This window comes from Octodon degus, unplaced genomic scaffold (genome assembly GCF_000260255.1).
Source record: "Octodon degus isolate 3935 unplaced genomic scaffold, OctDeg1.0 scaffold00045, whole genome shotgun sequence".
In the NCBI taxonomy this organism is placed as follows: Eukaryota; Metazoa; Chordata; class Mammalia; order Rodentia; family Octodontidae; genus Octodon; species Octodon degus.
Genome location: NW_004524621.1, coordinates 8,336,879 through 8,358,409, shown reverse-complemented (window position 1 = coordinate 8,358,409; position 21,531 = coordinate 8,336,879). Strand labels below are relative to the sequence as shown.

Sequence of the window (21,531 nt, the reverse complement as noted above, 5' to 3'; positions counted from 1 at the left end):
ATTGTTTTCCATCCTTTGCCTTTCAGTTTATGAATTTCTTTTTTAATTAAATGTGTTTCTTGTATGCAGCATATTGTTGGATCTTGCTTCTTGACCCATTCTGTCAGTCTGCATCTTTTGATTGGTGAATTGAGGCCATTAACATTGACAGTTATAACTGATACGTATTGACTTATCTTTGTCCTCTTTTTTTTTTTTTTTTTTGTGGAACCAGGGATTGAACTCAGATCCTTGCGTTTGCCAGTCAAGCACTTATCCTACTGAGCCATTTCCCCGGCCCATGTCCTCTTATTTTTCTGTTGTTGGCTCTCCCTCTTTTTTTCTTTATGGGGAATTTTAAACAAGTATATGCCAATTTATAATACATATGATTTGCTACAACCCCAAAAATCACACGTTGTGATTTTGAGTCCACCTGTCAATGCCAGTCAATCTTTTAAACATTCAACTGTGGGCCAATGCTGGAAAATGTCAGAAGTCCTTCACCAAGACCCAGAGATATAGCTCAGTCAGAGAACACTTGCCTAACATGTACAAAGCCCTGGGTTTGATCTCCACACCATAAAACAAAACAATAAAAAATAAAACAAGTCCTCCACCAAAAGGGCTCACATGGTCTTTCAGCAAAGAAAGAAACTGTCATAATCTGGAGGCTAGAGGAATAGATTTACAATGATTCTAACTTCCCAGTTGCTGACTTTTTGAGTGTGGATACAAGGCTACTTTCGATTTTACAATCAAACAAGATTTTGAAATTCAAATAACAGATTTTCTAAAGAAGCCAGGCCTCCTCTTACCAGGGAACCTCTAATTTCTTTCTTTCTTTCTTTCTTTCTTTCTTTCTTTCTTTCTTTCTTTATTTATTTATTGGAACTGGAGATTGAACTCAGGCCCTTGCGCTTGCCAGGGAAGCGCTTATTCCATTGAGCCATCCCTCTGACCCCGAATTTTCCCTTTTTAATCAAGTCTGAGCAATACACAAGAACGTATGAACTTCTTGCTTTGTCTCAGTACTCTTATAGAAGTAAAGTCCCTTTCATTAACTATCAAGGCGGCCATCAGAAATGTCCAAGTGTAACTCTCTAAATAATAGAAAGCACACAGCTCAAATGTACTTTCAAGGTACAAAATGTTTGAGTACAAACAAGTGGAACTACAACTGTTAAACTTGAAGTGATCTAATATTCCAACATGTTTGCTAGTCTGCAGAGAAACTGGTAAAATCACAAGAAAGCACCAAAGCTAAGACATCAAAAGCCCCATAAGATATTTTCTGGAACAACTATTCCTTTTTGTTTTTTGACTTTTTGAAACAAAGTCTCACTCTAGTTCAGCCTGGCCTCAAAAGTCACTATGATCCTCCTGCCTCAGCCTCCTGAATGCTGGGATTACAGGTGTGGGCCACAACACTCAGCTGGGACTGTTCCTTAAAGGGTCATTAAAAAAAAAAATAAATAAATAAATAAATAAATAAATAAATGGCATTCTTAATTGAGAGCAACAGAAAAACAAGAAAAAGAAAGTGCTTTCATTCCATCCCTGGACTACAAACTCTGCAATGAAACTGCTCTGTCAGCAGTCCTCTGAACTGTCACTATCAGCAATTTCTACTTCCACCAGAAGCTTCAAGTCTAATAACCTTTAGGACTCCTCCATTGAAAGGGCTTATTTGAATGAAGGTAAATGCCCTGGTTTTTCAAAGTCAGATAGCAACTTTCATCTCCAGGTGATGGCAAATCTGAATCTTTGGGTGGGAACAAGGGGCAAGTAGATGAGACCTTAGATGTCTTAGGTTCAATGTGTGCACTTATACAACTTTTGGGCCTGAGTTCTGAGAATATAATCCAGGCTGTCACAATGTTCACAGCTGTCCTGTGGGTGAACAGGAAGTGATGACACCGATTCACACCATCTTATCACTTAGCAGTCACATCACAGATGGCTTTTAGAAGGATCCAGGGTCCCATAAAAGCTCACTAAGAAGAAGCCAACAACAGCAGTGCTATTCCTAGATCTTTACAAAGCATTCCTCCAACCTTGTGAAGGGCCATGCCGGCCAGAGTGATCCAGGTGACTTAAGTAATTGGTCAGGGATGCTCAGGAAGCTCTGTGACAGGGCCCACTGTACATCTTCAATGAGGCCAATGTTTCTTTCCCTTCAAGGACCCCAAAGATTGTAAGCAATTACTCTCAAAGAGTTTGTCCCCTGAGAAGATATCATCCAAAGACCACTCACCAGCATTGGCTCAGAGCCCTATTGCTCTCTGTTCCCACTGTATCCTCTCTTCAAAAAACCTCAATGATGACAACAGTGGCTTCTCCATGGTGTCCTTCTAGTGGTCACTATGGTCTCTATCTTGGAATGTCTCTTACTTGGGGCAGTACTGTCAGAGGGGAGAACAGAGCCACCCAGAACCTCCCAGGCAAGGTTAGGGAGTAGCTCTTCAATGTACCATCAGCTCCCATTTCCTGAGGCCCCTGGGGATGAGCTGGTAGGTGGCTCTGTCCTTTCCTGCTCTTTCTGTAGAGATGAGTCATCAGATTTACACAGGGCCTCTTTCACTCAGCTGCCCTCATCGTATCAGTACCTCCACCTGACTCTGTCTAAGGGCCCAGTGTGTGCTCCCTCTCCTTTAACAGAATATAGACAAATACTCTGGCAATAGGCTAACTTAACAGACTCTCAGAGATAGCATCTTTGCTACTGACAGCAGCAACCCAGAAAAATCTATTGCTTGACAGGCACTCGGTCCATTTTCCTTCATTGAACAGGTGCCAGAGAGCTGCCTGAGTAGTCACTCAGCTGCATACTGCCCCTGCCTACAGCATCTGATTACTCCCTAACTGGGTCCCCAGCTCCCAGCTCCATGTAAGCATCCCCTCCCTCCACCCCATCTTCCTAAGCTGCTGACACACAGGTTCTCCTAAAGCATAGAACTGACTCTGTCACTCCTTTGCTCCAACATCTTTTACTGTTAACATCCACAGAACAAAAACCAAACTCTGTGACACGGTCCTGACAGCCTTTGGACACCTAGTCCCAGCTTCCATTCCAGAATCAGCCACGCAGGACCATTCAGAGTCCCCTCCCAGGATAACATCTTCATATTCACTAGTCTTTTAAACAAGTCTTCTCTGTCCATGAAAGCCTGGCTCCTATACCATCTTCTCCGCAAGTCCTTCCCTGGTGGTCCATTGCAGCAATAGCCTGACAAAATGCATAAAAGAATGCATAGGCCAAACCAGACACTTTTTCAATGATAGCCACAGCTTCTAAATGGCTCTGGCCTCATGCTTCTGGGTCCACTGGGTGACACAGACCTGTCCTCTGTCACAATCCTATGCACTTGTGCAGCACAGAGGTCAAAGGCAGACACAGGAGCCACACTAACTGCCTGGGGTTGATCTCCAGCTCCAGCTCCACCTGTCAGTTAGACTAACTTTTCTCCTAAGGGATGCTGTGGAGATCAATGAATTACAATACAGAAAGCTCTTACAAGCAGGGTATGTTGGTGCATGCCCATATTCCCAGCATCTTGGAAATCTGAGGCAGAACTACAAGTTCAAGTTCAACCCAGTATGAGTAACTTTGTGAGACTATGTCTGAAGAAGGTGTGGGAGGAATGTTGCTTAGTGCAAAGCCTTACTGAGGACTGAACTTGGGACCTTGTGCTTGCCAGGCAGGCGCTTATGCCAGTGAGCTATATCCCCAGTTCGGAAAGCCCTTGTGTTCAATTCCTAGTACAGAGTATAGAACACCTCTTAGAATGCAGTGGGGATCCCAGGGAGAACTTTATTCTCCAGCTGCAGGGAAGTGTGCAGCCACCACAAACTGATCCACCAGATATGAGCATCACTTTTTAAAGGTGACATCCCTAGTTTTACTGTGGCTAGGGAAGCCCAAAGTTTAAAGGTGGACTGAGATGTACCACAGCTGTGGCCATAGTACAAAAATCACTCATACCACACAAGTAGCACATACGTTCGAGCCATTTAGAAGCTGTGGCTATCATTGGTAAAGTGTCTAGTTTGGCCTATGCGCTCTTTTTACACATTTTGTCAGGCTATTGCTGCACTAGACCACCAGGGAAGGACTTGTGGAAAAGGTGGTGTAGGAGCTGGGCTCCTCTTGCTACTCCAGAGGCTGGGGCACGAGGACTGCAAATCTGAGGACAGTCCAGGCAACTCAGACTGTCTCAAAACAAAAATGAAAAGAGCTGGAGATGTAACAGTGTGCCTCTCCTTTCCATCACTAGTACCACAAAGAAACATGGATAAAAGTTCTTCACAGGCCAGGCAATGTGCTCTACCACTGAGGTAAGTAATTTTATTTAATCCTCACAATGGCCACTCTACTTCCTTCCCCAGGACCTCATCTCCCAAATGTTTTTTGCTATTTTTAATAAAGGCATTTTCATGACCCCACTACAAAGATCTATTGCAGGGATCACACATGGAAAGTGTGATCTATGGCTTGAGGAAAAAGTGGTGAGAAAAACTCACCCATCATTGCACCCAGATGGCTAGGAGGCTCAGAGAATGGCTTGTCCCACAGCCCATACAAAAGCTTCAAAGCACTAAGGCTAGGATGTGAGGTCAGGACTTTGGGTATAAAGCCAGTGCTCCTTTCTTGCCACCACAGTGGAACACTGTTATAGTGGTGCCATGTTTGGATCATCAGCTCTGGGCACCTGTGATGTGTGACCTTGCTGGCTAGCCCCACAAGGATAGAATGCCCAGCCTCTGACACATGTCACTCTCAGCCATTAAGTTCTGCTTTACTTGCTGCTTACAGAGGACTGACTTCCTGGATGGTGGATCCCACATGCTTCCCTGGAGATCTAGTCCTGCCTACTTTTGCCCTCTCGCTGCAAAAACTTCTCTCCTCAGAGCTGGCCAAATAGCTCAGTGGATTAATGTGCATGCTTAGACAGGCAGGGCCGGGGTTTCGATTTCTGGCCTGCTGTGCTGGCTCTGTCACCCCTGGGCATGGTAGTGCATGCCTGTAATCTCAGCACTTGGGAGGCTGAAAAACAGGAGGATCACTACAAGTCCAGTCTGTGTAGTGGGACCCTATGGATCCTGTAGACCCTGTACTAAACAAAAACAAAAACAAAAACAAAAACAAAACAAAACAAAAAAACTCCTCCCTTCAATCTACCAATAAATATAACCATGTTCCTATCAATTGTGTCTGTACAGTGTACTCAACCAGAACTTGTTCCTGTAGTCACTTCTGATCCACAAGATGCTCCTGGGCCTATATTCTATCCAGGGCTCCATTCTTATGCTACTAAGGGGTCCTTGGTAGTTGGTACCCAGGCTAGGAACCTGACCTTGTGGGGCAATGTATAGCCTGCAACTGCATTCTGCCTTGGAAGGTATCACATACCTGAGGGTTGTTATGTGGGAGAGGTAAGATCAGACTTGTTCTACTTGACCTCACAGACACACCAAGGCAGCAGTAGACTACAGAGAGTTTAGCCCATGGAGGTCCAATGAACTTGTACTAAATTGGATTAAACAACAGAACACATTTCCTACCTCAGCTATGCAAAGGTGGCTGGCCTAGGTGGTGGATGACAAATCTTTTGGTCAATAAAGTTTTCAAACATGGGTAGAAGAGGGTCAGATTGGAAGATCTCCCCCAGGTTCAGATTTCAGCCTTGTCTGTAGGTAGGTCTCAGTCATCTGGGGAGTTGCAAAAATACTGACACCCAGGCTTCATCTTCAGTAAGTGCATTTTTTTTTTTTTTTGTATTTTTAGGGAAGGGTCTACAGGGTGTTCAGGGTCTCACTATTAGATTAGACTCATAGTGATCCGCCTGTTTACAGCCCCCCAAGGGCTGGGATTACAGGTGCATGTCACCACTCGCAGTCAGTCTCTCTCTCTCTCTCTCTTTTGCGGAACTGGGGATTGAACTCAGGCCCTTGTGCTTGCCAGGCAAGCACTTATTCTACTGAGACCACTCCTAGTCTCAACTGCTGTCTCAGCATGCCCTGAGGGCAAGGCAGGCAGGGGTGGGGGGGAATGCAGGTGTCGGCGGGAGTAAGTGCAATTTAGTTTGGGGTGAGAACCATACAAACTGAAAGTTTAATATGTTCTCCAGGTGACTCTAATGTGCTGCTGGATCTAAGGCTCACTGGCATGAAATGCCACACTGATCCCCAGCTTTAGAACCAGTATACTTTTCCTGTATTTATTCCTGATGAATACTCCTGGATTTAACCTATTCTTCCAGCACCAACTGGTTAATATCACAAACTCCCCACAGCAGATACAGCACAATATATAATTCCAACACCGGCCTAAGCCAGGAAAGGAAAAACAGACCAGAGCAATTAAAGAAGGGTCTCTCACTGATTGAAAATGTAGGGCACCTCAGTTGAAGGGGACAGAAAAGGTTAGGTGACAGGAAGAACTCTGAATTCATATTGCTTGAATTGGACTTTGGTACGTTAAAAAAAAAAAAAAAAAAAAAGGCAAGGCTTAAAGTAGCTGGATGTGTTGGCACACACTAGTAATTCAAGCATTCTTGGAGGCTGAGGGAGGAGGATCACTCCAGCAATTTAGAGATACCCTGTCTCAGAATAAAAAAAGAGCAGAGAATATAGCTCATAGAGAAAGCCCTGGGCTCAATCTCCAGCACAAAATAAATAAAATATGAATTTGAGTGACCTAAGATGTGTAGTCCCACGTGCCACACCTTCATATCTTTGCCATTCTTCTAATCTGAACACTTCTCTCCAAGCCATCACAGGCTACTATTGCCAGAACCCACGTCGGGCTCAGATGCTTCTCTTCTCTACTTTTCTTTCTGAAATTCACCTGCCTCTCGGTGCTAACACTGAACTCTTTCTATCTTGCAATAAAAATACTCCTAGGCCTTTCCAATATACTCTCCTGTGCTCTGAGTTTGAACAACTGGGCTTAATCATGTCCAATTATCCTGCAGGACTCAACCCAGTGCTGAAACAAGACTGGCATCTCAGATATGTGTTATGCGAATGGTACATCTCTTTCTCCACAAAGTCACTATGCAAAGTCTGAAGCAGACTCTTTCGCACAGGCAGCGTAGACAGTGAGTGACCACAGCACATGCACCTAAGCAGCCAGGCCCCAGTAGAGAAGCTGACTCCACCAAGAGTGGAGTTCCTCCCAGGTCAAGTCGCAACCACCGCATCAGCTTTGGCAACTAAGAATAAAGTGCTAATATTTGGTTGCTTCCTTCAGGTAGCAGGAGTTAAACATGTAACAGGCACATGAGTACCAGCAGACAAGTCTTCATCATCATATCAGAATTACATAATCACTGGTAAGACCTAAGCAGAGACAGAGTCAATGGTTTAGTTGTTCTTTGTTGTTGTTGTTTCTTTTAGTACTGGGGATTGCCTGTGCTTGACAGGCAAGCGCTTATTCTACTGAGCTATCTCCCCAGCCCTATGGTTTAGTTTAAAAAGGCACTTGAAAAAAATATAAGATCTGGCAAGCAAAGAGATGTCCCAAAACAAACTAGCCATTCAGAAAAAAATTAAATAAAAAACTTACCTTGTACCATAAATCAAACTACAGACAGATTAAAATTCTCCAGTGTAAGGGTCAGCGAGATAGCTCAGTGGACTAAGCGCCTGCTTAGGCAAGCACAGAGGCCGGGGCTCAATCCCTGGCACCATGTCATGCCAGCCCCACCCCCATGTGCACTGAGCCAGTTGATGGAGTCTGGGCGTGGTGGCACACATCTGTAATTCCACCACTGGGGAGGCTGAAAACAGGAGGATCAGCATGAGATTGAGCTGCATAGTGAGACTCTGCACAAAATTTAAAAAAAAAAATACAACTTAAAAAAAAATTCTCTGATGTAAAAAGAAACCATCAAAGTATCAGAAGGAAATATGGAATCAATACTAAAGTAAAGGTCTGTCAAGATAGCTCAGCATACTAAGCACCTGCTTAGGCATGCGCAGGGACTGGGGTTAGATCCCTAGTGCCACAAACCTTGCTGGCCCCACCCAGGGGGGCCACTGAGTCAAGTCCTGGTGTGGTGGCATACACCTGTAATCCCAGCACTAGGGAGGCTGAAAACAGGAGAATCACTGAGTCTGAGCTGTACAGTGAGACCCTGTACCAAATACATTAAAAGAAATACTAGGGTAAAGACTTTCTAAGGCACAAAGTCAAGAAATCATGAAGAACACTGGGCCTCATTTAAAACAAAATAATTCATGGTAAGCAAAAATAATCATGAGCCACAAAACTGAAAACTGAGTTGCAAGCTCTAAGAAACATTCTGCAACCAAAATGGCAGGCAAATTGGTTCTTACAGACCAATGAAAAGAAAACCTCTGCAGCAGCAATGGCAGAAGATACTAGTAAACAATTCTAGGGAAAAACCAACACAAGTATTCAATGCACATATGCCCAGTAACCCAAGAAATTGCAGGTTAAACCAGACTACATTAAAATCCCCAGTTTCCAGAATACAATTTTAATGTACCAAGTTATTGATACATTGAATACATGGACTATATAAAAAATTTTACCATTTTACCCAACAATTCTCAATATCAATCCCAGGGAAGTAATCATAGACCTCTTTAAAGAATTAAGTTACAAAGGTATTCATCATAGAACTAAGTGAAAATGAGTGAGCTGAAATATGCAAACAGAACACAATGTTGTCATTAGATTGCTGTTTAATACTAAAGATAATGTAGACATCATTCTGTTTTTGAGCAAAAAGGAAAAAATGCACAATATATTTAATTTTTGTGGCAAGAAAATGGATGGGAGATGGAGAAATACTAAGATACTAATGGTGGCTTTTCTGAATTATACAGTTAGGGTTGGTTTCTATCTTAGTTTGGCTTATCTATATTTTTTTACACCAAACTTAATCTTATAATAAGGGAGGAAAGAGTTACCACGAAGACAGAAGTAGACCTCAGAATCGAAGCCTGACTCTTTCTGAGAACTGCCTCAGACCACAGCCAACTCACGCTGGCAAACACAGAAGGGCAGGTAGGGACTGCACCATTCTTTGAATGCCACGTGGTCCCCAAATCACATGTTATAGCTTTGGAATGCATCAGAAGGATTATAGGGCTGTCTGATTTTCTAAGAGTGCACAGCCAACAAAATGCTTTAGTCTCACTGCTTAGAACTTTCTGAAAAAAAAAAAAAAAAAAGAACTTTCTGACCATTTTCATTTGCTGAATTTCACCATGGCCTGGAGAAAACCAGAGAGGTACATTCTCCCAGCTCTGCCTCTTCCTTGTAGCCCACATCCTGTGAGCCCCACGTGGAGGGGAGGAGCTTTCCCAATAATCAACAATGGCTCAGTAATGAAGCACTCTGATTAGCAAAAAAGTGGCAGTGCCCATTGTGTCCCTGGACATTTAACTATGGCACTCACCTTCACCCTTCCATGTACCCAGCTCAGCCAGACAACAAAGCAAGTGGCCTCTTGAATTTGGAGTATTAGCCGACTCCAGACCAGTGGCAGGCAGGGGCCTTTTCCACTGACTTCTTGTCCCCTTCCCCTAACCTGAGATTAGAACCTTCCTACTGACTTCGGTCCTACACAGAGTTCAAGTAAAAGACCTTATTTTCCCTGCCAAGGCCTAACACCTACTCAGCCCCCCCCCCGCCCCCCCGTGTCATATAGACCTTACACTGCTGCTCCTAGAATGACCCGTCATGCTCCAAGCCTCAGGCTGGCACTTGGCTCCTCTTTCTGCCTGAAATTCTCTTCTTGCTGAGCCTTGTGACTCACACCACACCAGCCTTCAACAAAGCCCTCCCTGAGCACCCAAAGGAAATGTCATCCTCTCAAACTTGGGCCCACCTTCACCTCTTTATCCTCTTCTCCACAGTCACCAATCCTGACCTAGGAGCATGACTTCTCCCTTGAGAGGATAAGCTCAGGGAAGCATAATTTATTGTGTGGTTCACTGCTCTATTCCCAGCACCTACACACAACAGTACCCAGTAAGTAATAGGCCCTAAGTAATGCATATTGAATGAATAAATGAATGAATAAAGAGAAAAGATTTGGCATGGGCTCTGGAGGTCCAATCCAAAAGTCACAGCCCACAGGAGCCACCCTACCTGTTAAATCACTTCACTCCTCAGCTCTGAAAGCTCCTTTCTGATCATTACTCTTTTTTTTTCCTGATCATTACTCTTAAGTGTTGCTTGGAAAACACTGGGCTGAGTCATCCTCCAGGGTCCTGACTAACTCTCTCTCCATACACTAGACCCACTTCCAAGATCCTTCCTTTTCAGCATAATGGGAAAGCCAGAGGCAGTTCTCCTTGGAGAAAATGGAAAGGAACTAAATGACTGAAAGGCAAATTCAGTTCTTCCTGGCTCAGCAATTGAAAAGCTCAAAATGCTCAGGAAGTTTGTGCCTCTGAAAGTGAAACATTAATAGAAATATTACTGGAAAATACCAAACAGGAAGATAAGGAAAATTCCATTATGGAAGCAAGGTCCTCTGTCCATGTGCCTTAATAGTCTCAGCAAAGTATCTGAGAGTCAAAACAGAAAGAAACGGAAATCAATCAGGCTATCACCCTTCCTGTGGACTGAAGCTCTTGCCACACCACCTCCATACCACCTCAGCCCAAAGGGCACTGGGCTCAGAACACCAGCCAGGCTGCCGGCTTGGCCCGAACCTGTCCTGAAGCAGGGCAAACTCCACTCCTCTCTCTGAGCCTGTTGTTTCTCCACCTGGAAGTGGTACAAGGGTGATTTCCTCTGAGTACCTCTAAAAAGCAAAGCTAATTACATGTGAAAAAAATGCCCTTCAAAGGAAGCATGATGGCCCATGCCTGTAATCTCAGCACTCTAAGAAGCTGAAGCAGGAACACCACAGGTTTGAGCCCAACTTGGGCTCAACTTAGCAAAACTGTTTTCAAAATACAAAATTAAAAGGCTGAGAATGTTGCTCAATCTCCAGAACTAAAAAAAAGAAAAACATCCTTCAAACCGAGGAATACTTATATAAATACAGAAATGAATCACTCTTTAAAGAAAAAAAAAAAAAAAAGAATCACTCTTACAATGCCAATAGACTGTTTTTCCTGGTACTGGGGATTAAACCTGGGTCACTTTACACTGAACCTTTTTCATTTCGAGACAGTCTCACTAAACTGCCCAGGCCTCAACCACCTTTAGTGCTAGCAGGATAAGTGTGTGCTACCATGTCTATCCTGACAGAAAGACTAAGGCAAGTTAAAACTAAGGCTAAGGAAATCAAGGCATGAGACTGTGCGACTTGAGGTGATATGACAGTAATTCAAAACATACTCTGGATCCAGTTTCAAATCTCATTTCTGCCACTTATTGGCCACTTACTCAGACAAGTTACGGAACTTTTCTATGCCTCAGTTTTTTTCCTCCTGAGTAAAAAAGAAATTAAGATCATCATTTACATTAAAGGACTGTGAAGTAAAACAGTACACATAAAACCACATAGTGCTTGCTTTAAAAAATGTATTAGCTAACATTATTGTGAAAGTTTCCTTAATTCAAGGGATTTCTGTTCCTTTATTCCAATGCTCTTCCTTCAAGAAGAAAGAAGAGCCCCTTAAATTGCCTCAATTAAAATAAACTTCTTCCTCACTCCACTTCTCCTTTGGCTCCATGAAACCAAGGCCTTGCCATAAACAGCCTCTAATGTCAGAATGTATCTCAGTCACCCACACGCTCTGTATATAAATTCTGCCATATAGGTCCATGTTTCGGCTTTGGTTCTTGTGTCTGTCATGAGAGCATAACTCCTCAGGGACAGGGAATTCCTAGCTCCTGGTTCATTACTGTTGCCTGAAAGTGGCTTGGATGCAGCAATTCCTCAGTCAACATAGACCAAACAGAAGTTAAGAAGTCAGTAGCGCCAGCCTGATAACTCAGCCAGCCTGATAACTCAGCGGACTAAAAGCATCTTAGGCAGAGCGAAGCAGCTGGTGTTCTATCCCAGCCCCACCTGCAGGGCATGCGGCAATGGGGATTGAGACTGGGCGTGATGCCTGTAATCCCAGCATTTGGGAGGCTGAAAACAGAATCACTACAAGTCTGGTCTACATAGTAAGACCCTGGAGACCCTGTCCTAAATACAGAGAAGAAAAAAAAAGAAGTTAAGAAGTCAGATACCAGCCAGGCCTTGTGATACATTCCTGTAACCCAGCACTGGGAAGACTAATACAGAGGGATCACAAGTTCAAGTCCAGCCTGGACTACTAGCAAGAGACTGTCTTAAAAAAAAAAAAAAAAAAAAAGTCAGAGCCCACTGCAGCCTGTTTCTGTCCTGTAGGAAATGCAGCCCAGCCACATACCTCAGCCCCACCAAGCCAGTGGGGCATGAGGCCAGCTGCTCAGCTCTTGGTTGCAAAGCCTAAATCTCCTGCAGTGGTGGTAAACCAAAAGACACATGTGCTGCAGGAGGCTATTTGTTATCACTGAATGCTTTAAAACATTCACCATCACTGTTCTCAGCCAAACCTGATCTAACCTTCCCCACAGGCCACTCCTTTGACTCACCCAGGGGAGGGCTTTGCTGAATGACTGAAGGAAACCACACCTGTTTCAGATTTGCCCTTTAAACCCAATTTTATGGCTCAGAAATGCTTTGGAGGCAGGGAGAGAATGGGGTCAAGTCATGCAGGTTAAGTCCTGGGGTAATCAGTCATGTTCTGAGGTTGTCAGACTAGACCAGATGGTCACCCGATCTCCTTCTAGGAAACTAAAGTTCCTCTCGGCTAAGGACCAAGGCACCACCAGTTTTTTGTTGTTGTTGTTGTTGTTGTTGTTGTTGTTGTTTTTGTTTTTTGGGATTTTTTTGTGTGTTTGCATTTTCTTTAAAAGAGTACATGCAGCAAGGCCAGTCCTTGGAGGGAGGAATGCTTGGGGTTGGAATGAGAAGACGAGACAGTTACATGACACACATTTTATGCAGCTGTCCTTTGGGATATGCCAATTCTGTGCACAGAATTTCTCTATAAAATAATTTAAGTGCTGCATTAACATCTTTTTTATGGAACTCAAGGCAGATGCAAAGAAAGAGAAAAGCAGCTCTGGGGCCTTTCTAGGGACACTGAAGCCCAGACTGAAAGGGGGAATTAGCCAGAGGGATGAGAGAAGTGAAATATTAAGCACAGGAGAGAAGAAGCTTAAAGCACATAGCTCAGCAAACACTAGGGCCTTTCTACACCTATCTTTTTTGAAATAGGGTCTCATGATGTAGCTCAAGCCAACCTCAACTCACTACATATCCCACAGTAGCCTCAAGCTCGCCATCCTCCTACCTCAGTCTCCTGGGTGCTGATATTACAGGCATGTGTCACTGTGCCTGACTCTTCTACCTCAGTTTAAAATGTGGAAAACAATGGGAACAAATCAGTAAAAAACATACAGGTTATGGACTCAGACTAAACAAAGGTGACCTTTATTCCATTACTTGGTAGCTGTGTATATCATTAACATCTTTAAACCAGTTTCTTTATCCATAAGACAGGATAATACTATATGCCTTAGATGACAGCATCAAAGGCTCTACTTTTTTTTTTTTTTTTGGCGGAACCGGGGATTGAACTCAGACACTTGCACTTGCTAGGGAAGCGCTTATTCCACTGAGCCATCTCCCCGGCCCCAAGAACTGAGCTAGGGCCAGGTCCCCTCGAAGGCTCTACTTAATGGCTTGTGTCTTTGTGCCCTGCCATGGGACTTTACAGCTCTTCCTCTCTCCTTAAATCCTAGCCTCAAACTGAAATTTGCTTTGGCCAACAGCAGACAGCATAAGGGACAGTGCAGGTTACCAACCTCAAGAAATGTTACGGGCCTCTATGCTTTTGGGGACTCCCACAACCATCACATGAATACATGTTGGATGAGGGACCACTTGGAACAGAAGTGAACTGTCACAGCCCAAGGCCATCCGAACCAACCAACCAAACACGTAGAAAGCCCAGTCAGGATCAGCAGGCCTGAGCAAGCCCAGCTGAGATGAGGAAAGCTGCTCAAAATGACTACACAATAAAAGCTTATTGTAAAGCCTGTGTTGAAAACTGCAGCCCACACGGCAGCCAGCTGCCTATTTTTATAAATAAAGCTTTATTGGAACAGAGCTTAGCCTTACTAACCCACTGTCCTTCAAGCTCCAACAGTGGAGCTGAGCAAGTGTAATGGAGACCATCTGGCCCACATACCATCAGCTCTCTGTACCTAGCCCTTTAAGAGAAGTCAGCTGATCTTTGGTTTAAAACCTGAATCTGGGGCTGCTCAGTGGCCAGACTGCCTACCTAGTAAGAACAAGGTCCTGAGTTCAAGTTCCGATACCCAAAAAAATAAAAAACCTGAGTCTGGGGTGGTTTGTCACATAGCAATAGCTGGCACAGAATGCAGACACCAGTATGACTGAAAGTTACAGGATGAAGTGGTCAGAATGAAGCCTTAAGCCTAATGTTTCCTTTCTGGGGACTTAATAGGGAAATCTGGATTTGCTATGCACCTTTTCTCCCACACATATTTTTCAAGGGATAGGACTTAAGAGGCAAAAAGATTCCCAGGCAAATCACAGCTCTCAAATTTGGTCCCAATCTTTTTTTTTTTTTTTTTTTCGGGGATTGAACTCAGGCACTTGCACTTGCCAGGGAAGCACTTATTCCACTGAGCCATCTCCCTGGTCCTGGTCCCAATCTTTGCGAAAAGGACAGTAGCTGAACTGGCATATGTGGCTGTTAATCAAATGGTGATGACTGACAGATCATATCTGACTGGTATCCATCAAGCCTGACATCAATGATTTTCTGTGAAGAGGACCAAATAGCAAGTCACAACTCCCCAGCAAGGCAATACTCATTCTTCCCTTTGTGTACTCCAAACTCCTTCTGTAACCCACATCCCACTGCCGGCCTGCTGGGCTTGCCACCTCTCTCTCTCACAAGCCCCCAGGCCCTCTTTCCCTTTTCTTTGCCTTGGGATTTCCACTCCTATCAGAGTCAGCTCAGATGTCACCTTCACCTGACAGCCCTGCTCTACGTGCCAGTGTCCAGACCTCCCCCAGCTCTTTTCGTACATAGCTCTTTTGGCTTACCTCAAGTTGTGATATAAAGCTAACATGATCATTTTTTGATGCTCATTGAACACTGAACCCTCCCTGGATATCAAAATCCAAGGATCCGCAAGTCCTGTTCATAAAATGACATAGTATTTGCAATATATATATATATATATATATATGTATTATATAGATATATATAATATATATATATATATATATATATACACACACACACATATCCTCCCATATACTTTCAACTATCTCTAGATTACTTACAATAACTAAAAAATGTGAATGCTATGTATCCAGTAGTTACGCTGTATTGTTAGGGAATGACCCCCATTTGATTTTTTTTTCAAACATTCTTTGATCTGCATCACTCCACGAATCCATCTCAGCATCACATCCTGAATCCTAGCATCACACACTCTAGTTCCAGCCACCTTTGAAAAGCCCAACCTATGACTGCAGAAAGCTTTGAGGGGCATGTGGACATAAGCCATAACACTTCATAGTATGGAAAATGGTTTAACTCAATACTGTGGTGCCAGGGACACAGTTCAGCGACTGTGCTTGCTGGATAAGTGCAAAGCCCTGAGTTCGATTCCCAGTACCATAACAAAAACACCCCCAAAAAACAAATACTGTGGATGGTGATAAAATATCATGTTGGTAGATATTAATATGTATTAAAAACCCAGGAAAAGGGCCAGCCAGATAGCTCAGCGGACTAAAGCACTTGCTTAGGCAAAGTACAACACCCGGAGTTTGATCCCCAGTGTACCGTGCCAGCCCTGCCCGCCAGGCACGCTGAGACAACGACTGAGACTGGGCATGGTGGTGTGCGCCTGTAATCTCAGCGCTTGGGAGGTTGAAAACAGGAGAATCACTACAAGTCCTATCCGTGTAGTGAGACCCTGTACACCCTGTAGACCCTGTCCTAAGTTCACTTAAAAAAAGAAAAAAAGAAAGGAAAACTGATGTCATTACACATCTTGACTTTCTCAGTTGTGGCCAAACATTTACTTAATTATGGCAAAAGAAGACTTTCTGAACAGAAAACATAAATGAGTAATGTTTAGCTGCCCCAAAGTAGAGTCACCAAGCAACTGGCCATTTCTGTCATCATTTTCTAAAAAGCACAACTTAAAGGAATATTATTTCTACTTAACATCCCTTTTTTTCCAGGAGCTCAGGCCCTCACCATCTCTCACCTGAGGTACAACTGCCTCCTATCTCTAGCCCTGTTTCCCTCAGATTTTAGAAGCTGTTTATAACACAGGATGCTCCTCAACCATGGTTGTGAGCACACTACTCCTGACTCACTGGTTTTTGGATTCCCCTGTGGGGGTTAAATGTCAGCCTTTACCTCTCTCACATTGTCATCTCTTATTCCCAAGCACAAAAGCTGTTTCCCAAGCATGTGTCCTACACTGGAGTTTTATGTATATTCATATACACAAACCCTCCAAGCATGTGCATCCACTTACACACACATGTACACACAACCTGATATACACCCATTTCTACAACCTACAGTCACCTCTTCTCCTGCACAAAATTCCACTTTTATCTCTACATTCAACTCAAAGCCACTTCTAGATGAAGAACTCTCCAAAATCTCAAGCTAAAAACAATCAGTTAGGAACATATTTCAGTGGTAATTACCTGCCTGGCAAGCACAAGGTCCCAGGTTTGATTCCCAGTACCAAAAAGAAAAGGGAAACAAATGATGAAAACATGTATCAGATTAAGATGTATATGTACATATACCAACTCCCTCAGATGACTATCCATTATATATCACAAACTTGTATAGAAAATATATTCCAGTCCCCTCTAGAGGCTCAGGCCAAAGATTACTAGCTGCCAAGTGTTCTGCTTCATTCCCTCCCTCCTTCCAGGTTTGTACTTGTACCAAGATACCTCTCAGTACAAAGAGCTGGCTAAAAGTTGGCAAAGTTATGTTGCGAGAGAAAAAGCGCAGTAAAAACAATCGCTCTTTCAAGGCAATTTAAAAGGGAAAAAACCCCAGATTGGATGCAATCCTTGGTGGGGATGCGACGGGATATGGCCAGGTGTGCATGCACCCCAAGACTCAGATGGATGCCTAAGTGTGGGAGAGAAAAAGGCACAAGTATTTAGGGAGGCAGGATGTGACCCTAAGAGTAAACTGGGATATAGGTGGCCTGGAGACAGTGGAAGGAAGATTCACTGACTAAAACCTTCCCACTCCACACCACAGTAACCTCAGCTCAGGTCTGAAGTTAAAACCAAACACAAGGGCTGGGGAGATAGCTTGGCAGCATAAGTGCCTGCCTGGCTGCCTGGCAAGTGCAAGGTCCTGAATTTGATCCCTAGTACTGTCCCCCGCTCCCCAATAAAAGGGCCTGTCTCTAGGGGGCATTCACCAGATTTGATGGGCTCTCACAGTTCCCCAAGGACTAATGATGAAAGCCAGCTGGGCCAGCTGAAGGCCTTTAAGTGTGGTGCCAGAGTGGGTTTTCTTGGATCCATGGATGGAGGCAGAAGGAAAGCTCTGGGATGTTAAGGCCTGGATTGCAATATTCCTTGCATTCCAATAGATGTCTGGCTGGAAATAATGTGAAAACCAGACTGCCTCCTGACTACCTGATGGGTATGGGGTGTTGGCCAAGGACCAGGAAGTGGCCATGCACAGAGGGCAGAGACAGGGCATCTGGAGTTTGCATCCCAAGGAACTCTGGCCAGAAGACCCAGAGGAAAGGTTAAAGAGAGAGAAGCCACAATGACCCCAAGACCAGCAGCCAAAAATCTCCCTGAAACTCATCAAAATGCAAATTCTCAGTCCCCTCCCCAACAGACTTATTGAGCCAGACAGGGATGGGGGCCCTTCAGTCCAAGGTTTAACCAGCCTTCCAGGTGTGAAGTGTGTGAACAACTACTGTACTGGTCTTCCATACCCTGCTTTGCTGCCTCCTCCCTCCCTAGCTGCCTCCTTTCCTCCTTGGTAGAAAAACATCTGGTAACTGCAGTGCCTGTTTCCAGAGACAGACAACTTCTTAAAAGATCAAAGAGCCCAAAGTCACAATGTAGGAGGTGAAAAGCAGCCCAGAGAGATGATTTCTAAGAAGCCATGTTTGATCATGTCACTCCAGCAGCTAAATCCATTCCCTGGTTCCCCATGGAGCTAAGCTCACAAGGCCCTCCCAGACATTACTGTCCCATTAAAGAACTGCCCAAATCTAACCTCTCAATTCCAACCACAGAGGACTTCACCCGCAGTTCCCTAAAGCATCAGGCTCTCTTCTCCAGTGACCAGTGCTTACCACCTCCTCCCACCCCTTGATAATGGTCCTGCTTTCTGGGTGCCCTCCCTGACTGTCCAACCAACACTCATCATGGCACAGGAGCTGGCTCACAGCATTCATGGCTGACAGTAACCCTGCAAGGGGGTCCCACTTCAGTGCCTGACAAGGGAGAGCCCAGAGGAGATCAAGATATATCTAGTGCTGGAATGAAGCCAAGTCTTAAATACACTTAACATTCCAGCAACAAAACATATTATTCCTAAGTATTTGAAACAGTCTTAATTGTAATTAGGGGAAAATGTTCATTAAAGTTTTGAAAGCCGCAAGACTTAAAAAGTGAGCAAGCAGAACCTCTAGCAATGTAAGAGAAAGGCAGATCTGCTGACTTGAGAGAGTCGTGGGTAACCACGGGGCTGTGGGCTGCAGGCCATCCAGCTGCTAATCTCTCCAGACTCTCTCCCCGCCTTCCAAACTCAAAAATTCCAGGTTCTCCCAGTCAAGTGTAGGCTATTTCTAAGACTGCTAGGTGCTTCCCCGATCAATCACAAGCCCACAGACCCAGTGGTTCCTAGCTGTTATCCCAGTACAGCATTCTGGATGCTAGGGGAGCCCAGAATCCAAGCTTCTGTGATGTGCCACCACCTGGGGCAGTCTGTGCAGTGCAGAGGATACTCCGGGACATCTGGGAGAAGGGCCAGGCCAAAAAAATTTAAGGGAAGGCTTCTTTTTCTTTTTTTTTCCGGGAAAAAAAAATCTTTCCAAGCACTAGCTGGCAGGTGGGAGCCTGTCTCTCTCCAGTTGAGACATCCAACACGATTCTCAGACTGGCCCAACCCAAGCCTAGGCAAAAGTTTACCTTTAGGAGAAGAATGAGGGAAGAACAAGAGAGCAGGAGCCTGATAACCAGACAACCCTGACCTAAGAAGTGAGCTCCCCCACGGGGCCTCAGATTTAATCAAAACACTGCCTTCCACCAGAAGTAGACAGAACAAGTATTATTTTATGGGGGAAGGGAGCACGTCTCTGGAGTGTGATGGGGGCCCAGGCTGGGTCTGTCTGTAATTAACTGGCCTGCTTCAAAGGGCGGGGGTGGAGATCAAGATGGCCTGATAAATTAAGAAGGGGTTGTCATAAAGTCCCCCTCTTCCTGGAACAGTAGGGCCGGGTCAGGGCCTGGAAGGAAAACGCCAGCCAGAAAGGCAGACCCCCTGCTGCGCGAGGCAGGCCAACCAGCCTGGATCCTCAGGAGCGCTCTAGGGGATAAGAGCATTTCAACCGGAAAAGCACGCGTCGGGGTTCCCGGTGCGGCTCCAGTACAAAAGGCTGCCCAGCTGGGAAAGCCGGCAGCGACGTAGGGCCTTCAGAAGGATTTACATGTACCCATTCTGAGAGCGCCAGTCGGGATCTGAAACCAAACTGTGTACTACCGCTCCAGTCGCTGCCCAGCTCTGGACCTCAGTTCCTATTCTCATCCGGAGAGTGTGTGTGTGTGCACGGGGAGGGACACTTGAGGAGGGGAGGGTAAATGCTCTTTCAAGCTAGCGACAGCCCCAGCTCTGCGACTTTCCTCGGGAGCCGGAAGGGCTGGCTGGATCTCTCCTTCTTGGGCAAGGCTGGGCGGGGCGCTCTTCGCTCCAGCTCTGGGCGCACAGAGGGGGCGTTTTAGGAGCAGCAAGCAGCAGCTAGAGACGAGTCAGAGCAACCATCTGGGGCAATGCGTGTGGAAGGGGTCAAAACGTGGGGGCAGCTCAGGAGACCTAACCCCAGGGTCCCAGGCCGAAGTTGATGTAAGGACTGGGATCCCGAAGGGTGCCTCGGTTTCCCCGCGCCCACAAAGGCTGTGGAACCTCGAATGGGGATCAGGAGCAGCTTACCTTGTCCTTCTTGCTAGCCCCGCTCTCCTCCGCGGCTGAGGCTGCGCACTTGTTGAGTAGTTTCTTGCTTCCACAGGCCGTCGGGCTCCAGGTGCGGCCGCCCGAACAGGACCCTCCTGGGGGGTCCGCGGCCCCGCCCACGGCGACGCTCTCTACTTTGATGAGTCGGTGTTTGGGGGAGATGTAGCGCACCTCAGCCGGCGTGGCGGGCCGCCGCTCGCTGCTGCTGCGGTAAAGGTGCGGGGAGCCGGAGGAGGACGACGAAGACGCGGCGGCGCCAGCGCCCGAGGAGGCACAGCAGCAACCGGCAGCGCCCGACGCGGACGAGGCCGAGAAGGCGCGCTGGCCCCCGCCGGGCTCCCCGTTGCCGCCGCAGTAGTCCAGGCGGCACATGGCGCGCAGTTTGCGCAGCGACGAGCCGGGCCCGTTGTAGGGGTCCTCGAAGTCGCGCTCCTTCTGCGCGCGGTAGGCACGGATGAGGTCGCTCGTGCTGCCGCTCTCGTCGGGCAGCGAGCCCGACGAGGTCGAGAAGCAGGAGGCGGCCGCCGGACCGCAGGACGCCGAGGCGGCCTGCGGCACGGCCTGGGGGGGCTGCGAGGGCCGCTCGCTCCGGCGCCGCTGCTCGCGGTAGTCTGGCCTCGGCGGCTGCGGGGGACTCTTGGTCTTGCTGTTGCCCAAGCTGAAGTATTTGTTCAGCCACTTGGCCATGGCGAGAGGCCGCCTAGGGCCGCGGCGCGGGAGCCCGGTCCGCCGCCGCGGCCATTCGGGGGCCAACGCTGCAACCCAGGTCCCTCGGCGCCCCGGCCCCGGTGGGGGGCGTCCGGGGCGCCCACTCTAGACGCCAAGTTCAAGTTCTAGCCTTCGCCGCCGCCGCCTCCTGCCGGCCGCCCTCGGACCCCAGCGGCTGCAGCGCTGCTTTCCGCCTCCGCCGCGCGCCTCCTGGGCTTCGGGTCTCGAGCCCCTCGTCAGCGCGTCTCATAGGGTCCCAGCCCGCGACCGCCGAGAGAGCCTAGCGCCCCGCCGCGGAGCGCGCTCCTGCCTGCCCCGTCGGAGCGGCAGCCTCCGCCTCGGCCAGGACCCGCGGCTGCTCGGGAACTTGGCGTCCTCTGCTTCTGTCCTTCCCCTCCAAGAGCGCTGGAGCGAGCCAGGCTCCGCCGGCGGGAGAGCGGGCTGGAGAGCTCGCGAGGGAGGCAGCCGGCGCCCGCCCGAACCCGCGCGCCTGTCCCCGTCCCGGCGGCGCCTAACGCAGCCGCTGCCGCCGCCTCCCGACCCCCGCGCGTGTGACACTCGCCGCCAGAGCCCGCCCTG

General features: G+C 46.7%; 1 protein-coding gene across 1 annotated transcript in view; it reads right to left on the bottom strand.

The window, feature by feature from the left end:
- Shb (SH2 domain containing adaptor protein B) overlaps positions 1-21,521 on the bottom strand; it is a 133,329-nt gene extending 111,808 nt beyond the window's left edge. The window contains exon 1 of the mRNA XM_004631826.3: positions 20,224-21,521. Coding sequence (XP_004631883.2) covers positions 20,224-20,931 — 708 coding nt within the window. The 5' untranslated portion in view covers positions 20,932-21,521. The remainder of the gene's footprint in view (positions 1-20,223) is intronic.
- Positions 21,522-21,531: the final 10 nt, after the last annotated feature.